The sequence below is a fragment of the Labrus mixtus genome, chromosome 11, assembly GCF_963584025.1.
Source record: "Labrus mixtus chromosome 11, fLabMix1.1, whole genome shotgun sequence".
NCBI classification, from domain to species: Eukaryota; Metazoa; Chordata; class Actinopteri; order Labriformes; family Labridae; genus Labrus; species Labrus mixtus.
Window position 1 is genome coordinate 12,434,704 of NC_083622.1, and position 12,448 is coordinate 12,447,151.

Here is a 12,448-nt window from a genome sequence, read left to right on the forward strand (position 1 = left end):
AGCCGAGGCAAACACATCTTTAAAGACCAGAATGTACTGTTCATGTGTTAAATATCTAAATCACAGTCAAAAATAAGCATGTAAGCCAAACTTAGCTGGACTTCTGCTGTTGATTGATTCTTTGTAATCGAAAGTGGGGACTGACCTGTCTGAACTGGCCCTCTGAAACTCCGTCCCTGTAGAAAATGATCCGGGTGGGCTTGTAGCGGGTTGACTTGTAGAACTGGATGAGGAGCTCCCGCACCATGGAGGCCAGGTCCTGGATCACCTCCTGCCTCGGCCTCTGGACCCGCACAGTGGCACAGTACCTGCTGGGGTGGGCGTCCATACTGCCAACCACCTGGAGAAGAGAGGGGGGGAGGGTTGGGAGTCAAGGAGAGAGGAAGAAAAGTGGAAGAATCAGATAGAAATGTTCATTAACAACGATAGTGAATGACAGATACAGCTGCTGAAAGCCAATGAGGTGAGGAGGAAACAAGAAAAAGAAACTCACTGCTGCAATCGAAGGCTTCTTCCCGTCACCAGCGGGCGGATGTGTGACGTCTGCGCCCAAGAAGATAACCGGCTGCTGAAACACTGATGGTCTGTTGATGAGAGAAACAACAAATACTTAGATTACACTTAGTCACATTACAACATTTAGAAAGACAGTTTTGCTGCACTGGCGTCAGGTTTGTTAACAATGACGTGTATGTTGCTTTAATGTTGGTAAAAATGTCGTGTTTACATGTTGCAAATAAATGTTTCTGATCCATATAACGGACAGCAAACATTTGAACACTAAAGTACTGTTTGTCTAAATCTGAAGGGAAAGAGAGCGCGTCTGACCGTTGATGAGGCACCAGGATGTTGTTGATGCCTCCCAGCTTCACGTTGATCTTGAGGCAGAGGTTGGAGAGGGTCTGGGGGGACGTCTTCACCACGTTCTTCACCTGCACACACTGCGTGGCCATGCCCAGGAGGGTGTCGCCCACACGCTTCACCTCAGCTGTGGGTGGTGACAAAAGGAAAATGAGCCTCAAAAAAGTTAACATAGGGCAGGATTTCAAAGATTGAAAGTGCAGAAACAGCTGATATTGTAATGGTAATGTCAGATCTTAAAATGTTTGACCGAATTAGTGAGAATTATAAATCATAGTGGATTACTTTGGGCCCTTGATCAGTGAGCTAGTTCAGGGCTTCATAATTAACTGCCAGAGAAACAAAGATACAGGAGAGCAGTCATACATGGAAACAAGTCAGGATTAAAGAATACAAGCAGGTATCAGAACAGTCTGAGAAAATATGCCAAGAGTAAAAATAGAAGGATACAGGGAAAGGCTATTTTGTAACCGAGCGTGCAGAGCATTCTCCTCTTTCTCCTCAACATGGTTCTTTTATTGACACACATTTGTGAAGCCGTGGAGGGGAGACTATTGCATCAGCACTCCCTCCCAGAATAGCATTAGTGCTTCCACGCTGTCTAAACCACAAGCTCATCTATAGACTCTAATACAATATTCATTTTCGAGCAGTTTTCTGACCGTAGACGGGAGTCTTTCCCGGCAGGATGACGATGATGAGCTGCAGCCCGGCGTAGGTGTTCTTCAGGTGTCTGAACATGGGCTCCACGCTGTCCGCTCCCTGGGCGTATTTACAGAAACATGGCTGGCCCTGGATGGGCATCCCAGCATCCTTTGAGATCTTGCGCAGCTGGTCTGTGAAACCCCTGAACAAGGAGGCAGCAGGAGGGAAGAAAGTATTTTACAATAGTGGAGTCAATTGTCATCAATAGTGTAGACTGAGGCCTTAACAGCTTAGCGATAAAGACGTCTGGTCAACTGCTTACTTTGCATGTTTGACATGAAAAATGTAAATGTTTTATCTTTTTTAATACCACATTGCCAAAAATCTAGTTCAAGCGAATATTTCATTTTTCCATTACAGAAAAAAATGATTCTCTCTGCAATGCAGCACGAGGCAGGTTGCAGTTTTTACGGCATATTAAACATTTTGCAGGGACTGCAGAGAAACTTTTTACTTGTTTGCAACTCTGAAATAGTTATTTCTGTTATGTTCAATGTGCCTCATTTATGAATTTTTGATGTTCAGCTAAAAAGTCACAAAGAAATTGACGGGCTAACAGAATCTTCATGTCTGAAATAAGAGATGTTAACCATCTTGTAGTAATCACATAAATGATCATTTATGACGGTTTATATTATGTGAAGACAAAAATATACAAATGATCTCCATCAACATCACAGATTACTAAGAAAGGCAAAAAGTAATTTGAACAGTAATCCAATAAGTGTCTCCTATCAAAAATGAACTCATTATACTGAAGTGGCTCCAGACTTTCAGAAAGAAACTTAAAAAATTCAATAGAGATAGATAACAGCAAGTAATCCTACTTAAGGATTTCTTCCCGACACTGCCGCTGTGTGGCGAAGCAGGCGATGGCCCACATCTTGATCTCCACCCCGGTGTGGAACTGCTTCCCCCTCATGTCCCACACCCCGTGGCTGGGCGTGGCCACGGTGCGGTTCTGAAACAACATTGCAGTCTCACCACATGTACTCATGATTATGTGGGCAAACAGTCAATGACATACTGTACACACACACACACACACTTGCAGAAAGACGCACTCGCATACGAACACAAGCTTACTTTCTGAGAACCCACAGAATCCACACAGCCTTCATCCAAACCAAAATGTATTAACACTCAATTAAACACAAAAACTCACAATGTGGAAGTAAACAGAAGCATGCATACAGCCTCTAAGTAGTGAAACATTTATGGTACATTAGAGACTGAAGAGGAAATCACTAACTATTTATATGTAAATATTATCACAAGGATTTAAAGTGAATCTTGACTTGTATTGCAAAGTAGTGTGATGCACTGTGTGGTGGAATCTGTGGTATGTTCAGCACAAATTGGTGTTTATATGACGATGCCATATTTCACAGCAACACATGCTCACCAAAGTGTACAAAAGCAAAGGTGTGTCACCTCAGAGAAGGTATACAAACGTTAATCAGCATAGTGGTTCGGTCTCAGTGAGTAGCTTCAATCAGCACCTTTCTTCTCTAAATTTGGTTGATTTCATTATTTTTACTGTTTGTTGTTGTGTTTTGATTTTGTTCCTGAAAATCTGTGAAGGTAGAATTATTATTTGCATCACTGAGACCAAACCACAAAAAAAAGCCAAAACACCATGAAGACACCATGGAGAGCAAACAGAAGCTTGAGTTAGTTCCCCTTAGAGACAGTGTGGAGTAAAGGGCTGAGGAGGGGGCGGAGGGGGCAGCGTGTCAGACAAACAGAGAGAATGGGCGTGATTTAAAGGAAGGGTACCATAAAGTGCTCTGTGCTCACCCTGCCGCCGTACTGCAGCATGGGGGCGGGTAGCACTCGCCCCGTCACGTGGGCCATCTCGTCGCGCACTTTGAACTGGAACTCCTGCACGAATGGGTCTGCCTCGTAGTTGGCACTGCGCACCTGCAGAGGGAAACAGATGCAGAGATTGGTCAGGCTGCGGTGTTAAATGACAGCATAGTGATAAAACCACTGTAGCACAAAAAATATAGTTTAAAGTGAAGTTCCATCAACCTACCAACCACTCAGTGTGTCTTGTTTGGAATAATTCAACATGTTTTGATACATAAGGTTACAGCCAGCAGCTAGTAAACTTAGAGTAGTGTAAAGACTGAAAACAGTAGTAAAAGGTAATTTAATCCAGCTCTCTAAAACTCACTAATAGACGACAAGTAACCATCACTTAGGATCAGGTACGATCGGATACGATGCACTTTATTTTCCCCATGGGGGAAATTTCTATTTGACTCAAGTGCTGCACACATTTAGCTAATCAAGCAATCTCTGTTTTATTAATCTATTTCATGTTTACTTGTGAAGGGACAAGTACAGTATGGAGCCAGTACAACCTGCTCCAAAAATCAGAGTGAAAAAGAGTTTCAGTCTTGTTAACAGTCTTGATGGAAAGCTAACCAGCTGCTGGCTGTAACCTTTTATAAAATGGCAACATATTGAAGGCAACTAAAGTTATTTTCCCCCAAAAAATAATCTCATAAATCTCTTATTATTGCCTTGAGAAACACTTGTGTATACAATTACTTCTCCAAAGGTTTACATTAGGACCACAATCCACCTATTATGACACAGAACTGTTTGATCTTAAGATGGGATGTAAAGTCAGGCATCAGCTCAGTGGGCACATTATGTATATATTTTTTGAAGGTGATGGCTATCGTGCTTGCCTCCGTACAAAGTGCTTCATTTTGGAGTTCTGACAGACACTGCTTATCTGCTCGTGTTGTACCGTTTCGTCTCTCTACCTCGTCTCCTCCACCCACACTCGGCCTGTCAGTGTGAAGCGACAGTGCATCTAAATGAAAACGCCACCACAGTCTTGTCTACAATCACTTCCTGAAAGCCAGTCCAGTTATTTTGTTGCTGAGTGAAGAGATAAGGAGACAAGGTTTAATAAGGGAACAACAGGTACGAAAATGTGCATTGCTAATCTGATGGTTGCCAGAGGCCGTCTTTTCAGTCTACACACACACACACACACACACACACACACACACACACACACACACACACACACACACACACACACACACACACACACACACACACACACACACACACACACACACACACACACACACACACACACACACACACACACACACACACACACACACACACACACACACACACACACACACACACACACACACACACACACACACACACACACACACACACACACACACACACACACACACACACACACACACACACACACACACACACACACACACACACACACACACACACACACACACACAAAAGCTATTACTACTCGAGCATTTTGTTGACCCTTGGTACGGCTGCTTTTTAATTGCCAGATGTGATGGATGCTCACAAAAAACATGCCTCCTTTAACGATATAAAACAGGAATCTTGGAGAGATGATTACAAAACAAGCAATTTGATAACAGGATGCGCAGCATGGCAACCGGGCATTAAAAGCCTAGCAACGCGAGCATTTCATAACACTGTTGTGTGTCCACCTGTATGATATCGAATTTAAGGTGCTCAAATTTACAAACAGCTGAGTCTGAATTATTCCACAGACTATGAATTCAATGTTAAGTGCTATGTCCTATACTGGTTATGGGGTAAAGGGGGCGCACTTGTGTGGTGATAGTTGTTGTTACGGCTGGACTGTGTGTGGAACAAGTATTTCAGTAAAAGTATGTATCATGCACAGTCTTCGTTATTGAGCTAACATTCACACTTGTTTCTGGCCACGGAGTTTTTTGTCATGTCTTTGTCTGCGTCAACACTATGACTTAAAGTAGAAGTCCAAACAAAGGCTTTAAGGTTAAACTTTGCACAGTACAAACTAGACCTACCTACTTGAACAATGGTGCATGTTATTTCTTCTTACTAGAAACATTTTAGGGTAAATAAAGTGTAACAAGTATAAAAGTGTATGAGCGTTACACCACTTAATTTATGGTGTTTTGAAGCTGAAGGGGTATTTGGTGGCACATGATTCCTCTTGGTGTTGTTTCAGTATTCAGTCAGGGTGTTTATGGAGGAATTAGAAGAGAGATTTTGGCTCAGCTGATGTCCCCACACTCACCAGCCTGCTGATCTCCTCCTGCCTGTCGGGTGCGGAGCGGGCTGTGGCTTTGATCATAGTGGAGGTCTGATTATCTGTCAGCTTCTTGATGCACCTTTGACCAGCTACAATGTTACAAACCTGCAGGAAAACAAACATTTCTGTTATTTGCAGCCAGGGAGAAACATTCCTAGGCCTACTTGAGCTTTTTATGCACATGCCCAGTCGACAGTATACGTCACAGATTTCATCATACTTCCAGTTAGGTTAGTAACTTCTAGTGTCTCACCTCCAGAGGCAGATAGGTGTGCTTTTGCTCCTGGCCCACCTGCAGACAGGGCAAGTGAGGGTACTTAAGCTGCAGGTTGTACTTCTCCCTGAAGTAGTGGGCTACAGTACGCTCTACAGTCTGACCATTTTCCAACTGTAGGGGGAACCTGCAAGAAAGGAGCATCATAGGTGCATAAAAAAAAATAGAAATTCACTGAAGGACACTGAATGACATTGATTTATTTGATGGTATCTTTAACAAATCTGTAACAATTTAACAGGGTGGATTTAACCACATTTTAACCAAGTAATTGAGGCTATATGTATGTCAGATTAAGACAGAAGTTATACAGAATGTTTTGTTTGAAATAAAAAAGGGATTTTATTGTCTATAATTAATTACCAAATCTACATTTACTGAGCGAGTTATGACTTTACTATGAGTGTGTTGGGCAAAATACAAAAAGAGAGGAACACTAAACAATGATGCGTTAAGAGTGGTACAGTCATATGTTTTTGCCAGCTGCACCATTTCTAACAATAACAGCTGAGCAGAAATAGACCAGCTTACAGTATAATAATGGTGCAAGGAAGATATAAACTGCCCTTCTGTTACTAAGCAGAATAGCACGTGCTACACAGAATCTGTTCTGAACTACTAGTTTACATAATGTAAACAAATAGTTACAGACTCATTATAAAAAAACACTTTTTATTCCTATTATTTGAGCTTCCTTTGTGGTTTTTATCTGCTCGTAATCATAACTCATTAAAAGCTTCTATAATGTCTCTTTTCCCTTTGTCATGTTGTTTTTATATGTGGTGTGTGAGGCACTTTGAATTGCCTTCATGCTGAAATGTCATCTTCATATTAACTTGCTTTGCAGTCTAATGGAGTCCAACAACATAACGGCCCTTCAAGAATATTTTTATGTTGTGTTTTTGTTGAAATAGTTTGAAGAGGATTAATTAAACATCCTGGTCCTGGCATTCAATGTGTCTTATAACTGATGATCACTACCGGTATGTATCCCATCATAGTGCAAAGTGCTTTTACAGGTCACACCTACAGATTCACACCCTGATGGCAGAGGTTGCTATGTAAAGTGTCCATCAGTATTAACTATTCTTATTCATACACATTCATACCCCCTGCTGAAGCAGCGTGAGCCGTTTCGGGTTAAGTGTCTTGCCAAAGGACCCATCAGGCATGTGGCTAGAGGAGCTGGGGATCGAACCTCCAGACTTTCTGGTTAAGAGACTACTGACTCTACCACTGAGCCACAGCCACTGTGTGTAACGATCTACTGTAAAGCTCACAATCATCAGTTATTATCTTTTTTACTTCATTTTAAAACAGCACGGCACAGTGCCAACGATAAGGACAATTCTTTCTGATGTCCATGTGCTGATGTAACGACATGTAATGCGAGGTAATGTACTCCTGCTGACAGAAACTCAGCAGCTGCACACAGCGGCTACTTCACTAACAGATGACTAATGTCGTCCACATGGTTGTCCGATGAGTCAACTATAACGTGTTTTTGTTTGGTGGTAGATTGGTGATCGCGTCCTCTGCAGTCAGCGTCGGCCGCCCCCCATCCCATCCACACACTCCGCCCAGAGTCTCCTGTTCCCGTCCCGCCCGCCTAGAGGCTGACTCACGTTTGATGGCTAGCAGGCCGGCGGGTCACGTTGCAGACACGGTACTTCCTCCGCATGGTTCCACAGTGCGTCACCTCCACCTTCAAACCTGGTGAATAAAACAAAGTGGAGGAGAATTAAGAGTGTGTCTGTGAATGAATGTCTGCGACATGTGCTCTGCCAGCTCCTGCTCAAACTCCCACACACACACGCACACGCACACACACGCAGACACACACACACACACACTCACACACACACAATGCACTTTTATTCATCTCATATAACTCTCCTCATCACATGCTGCCAAGCACTTTGCATTACCTTTGATTTCTTTGGTGAATTTGACCCGGTGTGAGTCTGTGAGAGGCCGAGGCTGCTCGTCTATGTTGTGGATGTCCAGCACTTCACACATGAACTGAATGACTGGCTGGGCCTTGTAGAAGGCAGTGGCAGACACTGCAAAGGAAAGTAAAGACATTTAAGACATGTATTTAAAACCTAAATTTATTCACAACTTTGATTGTGTGATTCAACATTGTTACATCACTGCATCATCTGCAGCTACCTTACAGTTTAAAAAAGGAAATGTACATGCTAGGTTTCTGCATGAAAGAAACAAAAACTAGACTTATGTGCAGATAAAAAAATTTTTTAGGATATTGTGGTTTGTGATCACTTTGTAAGAGGAAATAATACAATGTCTCCACATCTTATGCAACACTTTTGACTCGTCTACAACTCCTTCAGGTGACCAAAAGTTTATCCATGGTATTCATAATCTCTGTCAACCCAACACGGCTTTCAGGAACAAACACAATGTATGAATGCCAGATTAACCGTAACACAGAAAGGGAATATGTGTTCTTTAATGTGCAATACAGCTATGATGAAGCCTTTGTCAAGAGCTTATCGCTGAATATTCTCTAAATGTAATGCCACATTATATTTAAGCAGAGTACATTCAGCCCACACTGCTGAATGTAATGTAACAGGAGCACACATTGAACACAGGATGTTGAATTCAAGCAGCACAGATTTCCCTTTGTTCTCACATGATCCTTTTTTCTCTAAACAAACGGAAAGTCTGAGGCACCGAGAGATTAAAACAGGATCAGTGAAACAGCACAGCGAGAGACAACATCAGACAGGAATTAGACCTATGGAAGAAAAAGGAAAAACAAAACAGGAACACAAAGCAAAGATAAAAGCAATCCAAATATGGACACAAAGAGGTGGAGAGAGTGTTGTTGAGGAAGTTGTTGACGGATGATCGGCCTCAGCTGATGTGATGTAAGCAACCTTTCTCTGCCGCCGTGTTTGATGAAAGCACAACAAGCACACATCCAGGAGTGATGCCTAACGACACACAGAAACCTCTGGTTTTCTGTTAAATATACAAGAGCATTCAACCACTGTAAGTAATGACATCACTCCTTGTCCTCTCCACGCACTGAGATAGAAATTCTGTGTATTTGGAAGTGTTTGAGTCATTCACGCCAAGGTGAAATGAAATACTTTCATGTCCCTGATAACCGTTAAATACCTGTTATTATTATAAATTAACTGACACCATTATGTGCATGTTTTTCAACAGGATTCGTTGTTTTCTTGCCACACATAAGAGTAAGAAATCAAATGTTGGTTTGTTGCTTGAGAGCACATGAAAGACTTGAGCGGACCTGCTGCTTTCCAAGAATGACAGAGCGGGAAAACGAGACAAAGGAGAAAATCAATGGTTAGGGAGCGGGAGGTTTCAAATCCAGACGGAGACTTCAAGCACTTGCAGCAAAACAAAAGCTGTCTCAAGAAAATACTCCACACAGCTGCCCTCCTGACCCCAACACCACCCACCAGTCTCACTCGTAAAGGCACAACCACACACAACCACATACACACTAGCTGCTCTCTGTCTCCACAGCAACCCTCCCATCCAGCCGAAAAGCCACCATCCTCCAAGTCTCGAGCAAATTCCTGCATAGTGCATATGGCCAAACACATTCTCCTCCACCCTTTCTGCTGCTTATTTTCCATAAATATGAACAGATTTAAATTTTAGCTCAATCATCTTTAAACAGAGTTTTCCTTCTGATAAGACACCAGTTCACAAATGATATCTTCCATTTCACTTGTTTCCTAAAAACTGGTTCTAAACCAGCAGAATTGGCTTCATTCTGACATATTGGTCAACACTAAATAATGTGTAACCTGAGAAGGGGCACTGCAGTTACACTGAAAAGCATCAAATGTGCTGCTTCAGGAGAAAATATATTTTGTTTTGCTCATACAGAACCACAGCTTCAGTCCCCTTATGAAGAAAAAGACTTGAGTATCTTGTGGACATCATACTTCTCAAACAGCTTGCACATGAGCACCACGTTGTCCAGTCATATTTATGTTAAAAACAGACATTCGATTTACTCAAAAATAAAATCACTAAAAATAAATGGAGCATGTGCAACCACTAGAAATATTCTGTATCATGGAGGCTCTAAGTCATGTGTTTTATTATCCAAATCTCATTTCCCTGGCTGTAAAAGAGGAAAACAACGACGAGACAACTAGAAATGTGTTGGGTTTTTTTCAAACAAAGATTTTTAAAAAAGGAAAAGAAAACACTTCACATCTGTTACTTAGGACAACCTGTGAGGCCTTATTGTAGCCCTGATGTGACCCTCAGAAGCATTACATGTAAGGTGGAATTTGGCTCTCACCGTCAATATTTAGCATCATCTTCCACATGGCAGGGCGCACAGATTGATGAAAGCCGAACCAAACCTCCCTCCCACCTCCCAGGGGATGGTCGTAGCCCTCAGGAGCCGAGAAGAAGGACCGACCGACTGGAGTGTACCTGGAAAAAGAAGAGGAGCAATTATAAGAAAGTGTGAGCAAACAGGTTGAACATATTAAAAGTAATGTGGGGGGAAAATGACAAAATGAAAAAAAAAATTATTAAGAAGAGAAAAGGAAATGGCACAGGAGTAATGGACTGGAACTGTAATATTAGTTGACACCCTCAATATAAAATGTAGGTCATTGTGTGTTTGTTAAACCCGTCTGTGAAAAGAGATGGGAGGGGATACTGCCTGTACATATCCACCTCTTACTACCTTGCCCAGGAGTCACATTCATATCTGCACACAGGATTCCGTTTTCTTTCTGGGGCTGACAATGTGTCAAGATGCCACCGTGGTACCAGCCCCACGATGGTCGCCAACACGGCTAAATGAAAGGTGTTGACATAACTGCTTTTCAATAATGCCTTTGAAAGATTTTTGATTAAAGAAGCTGGGACATTGTGTTTCGATTTGGCTCTAGCCAGAACTCAGGACTTTGATATCGAGTGGAGGAAGATGATATGGAGGTCCATATTAGCTGTGTTTGATTTCCGTAGAGATCAGAGGGCTGATATTGGTGCCAATGTGACAAAAAAAAAAAAAAAATAGTATTTATTGCGAGTATCAGTGCGATCATGTTTTCTCTTTCTTTGGCTTTATGTTTGCTGACTGCAGATGGATTTGAGCTGTTTTCTTAAATATGAATCAACTGTCTCCTATGACCACTGTGAGATTATTTCAAAAACCATTGCAGCATGATCTCCCCCCACAAAAACAGAATGGCTATTTTTGCCTTGCGTTGCACTCAAAAGAGTGACCAACAAGTCTAAACCAAAAAAAACAGGTTATATTCAAGCGTCAGTGGCTTACTTCATGGAGGGTAGGTGTCGCAGCACCACGTCCACTGCGTGCACGGGGTTGGTGCTGATGGGTTTGTCCAGCTCCAGAGGCTCAGGCATGCTGCGGCCGGTCAGCACCTCGTGGAGCATGTGCCAGCTGACCAGAGACACAAACTTGATGGAAACTTTGAAGGGCCGATCTTTCCCTCCCTCCCCCGGTAGAGTGACATCAAGGTCCACCTGAGGAAGGGACAAAAAAAAAGGGTTTGATCCCGGCAGGATCTGTTTAGGATTTCAAGTTGAAGTTGTTTATTTTTGGTCATATGTCATGAGTTGACTATGTGTGAAACACTGCAGGTATAAGGAGCAAATGTGCCGCTTACGGTGAGTTGTTGAGATAGTGTGTCTGTATTGGTGCTTTCACACATGCATAAACTCCTGAAAACTTCAAGTGTGGAACAACCAGCCAAATTTTGCACTCCAACTTTACCCCAAATTTTCCCTCTAGCCCCTCCCTCTAGAGGTGATGTGAAAATGAAGCAGGAGATATTCAGAAAGATTCACTATGAGCAAGTGAGAGGAGGTGATGTTTATATCCTATGAACGGCACATGCGGGCACTGTGCGCACAATGAAACTGCTTCATTACGTTTCTTGTTTACCAGTATGTTGTTCTCCGCTCTTTTGGTGATACCGTAAAACTCAATTGTAGCACTCATAAACTTGGATATAAGGTCATAAATTGTCATCATAGGGTCAGACTGTGTTGCTTAGTTCACCACTTCTGTGTCGTTTTTTTCGACATCATGTCTTGACTTCTGAGTTCCCCCCCCTCCCGTGCACCAGGGATAGCCTCCCCCCCTGTGAGGTGCATGTGTTAACAAGCAAGTCAAGAAGATTTCAGGGGCAGCCTGCCTTACATTAATTGTTCACGAGTGCAAACGTGAGTCTCTCTTTTTTTTCAAACTCACCCCTGCAGGTGCCACAGGCAGCGGGTTGGCTGTGTACAGGCTCCTCTTTCCATCGTAGACTGGCCTGCGATCCCCAAAGATGGTCACCTTAAAGTGCTGCACCATCGAGTCAACCACCTCCCTGTACAACAAACACACACACACACACACACACACACACACAAACAAACATAAACAAACACAAACACACACACAACTGAGCTGCACATATACAGTACGTAGAAAATGATCACACAAGCTT

The 12,448-nt window shown here is 42.6% G+C and overlaps 1 protein-coding gene across 2 annotated transcripts in view; it reads right to left on the minus strand.

The window, feature by feature from the left end:
• The window catches only part of ago3a (argonaute RISC catalytic component 3a), a 39,183-nt gene that overhangs the window by 11,577 nt on the left and 15,158 nt on the right, over positions 1–12,448 (minus strand). The window contains exons 3-15 of one of the 2 annotated variants that reach the window (XM_061050109.1): positions 12,208–12,328; positions 11,269–11,477; positions 10,276–10,412; positions 7,886–8,020; positions 7,583–7,670; positions 5,937–6,084; positions 5,669–5,788; positions 3,346–3,489; positions 2,394–2,527; positions 1,524–1,708; positions 829–988; positions 494–584; positions 146–340 (exon numbers count right to left, since the gene is read on the minus strand). In XM_061050109.1, the coding sequence (XP_060906092.1) occupies positions 146–340; positions 494–584; positions 829–988; positions 1,524–1,708; positions 2,394–2,527; positions 3,346–3,489; positions 5,669–5,788; positions 5,937–6,084; positions 7,583–7,670; positions 7,886–8,020; positions 10,276–10,412; positions 11,269–11,477; positions 12,208–12,328 (1,867 nt within the window). The remainder of the gene's footprint in view (positions 1–145; positions 341–493; positions 585–828; positions 989–1,523; positions 1,709–2,393; positions 2,528–3,345; positions 3,490–5,668; positions 5,789–5,936; positions 6,085–7,582; positions 7,671–7,885; positions 8,021–10,275; positions 10,413–11,268; positions 11,478–12,207; positions 12,329–12,448) is intronic. The other variant, XM_061050110.1, reaches the window with a different exon arrangement.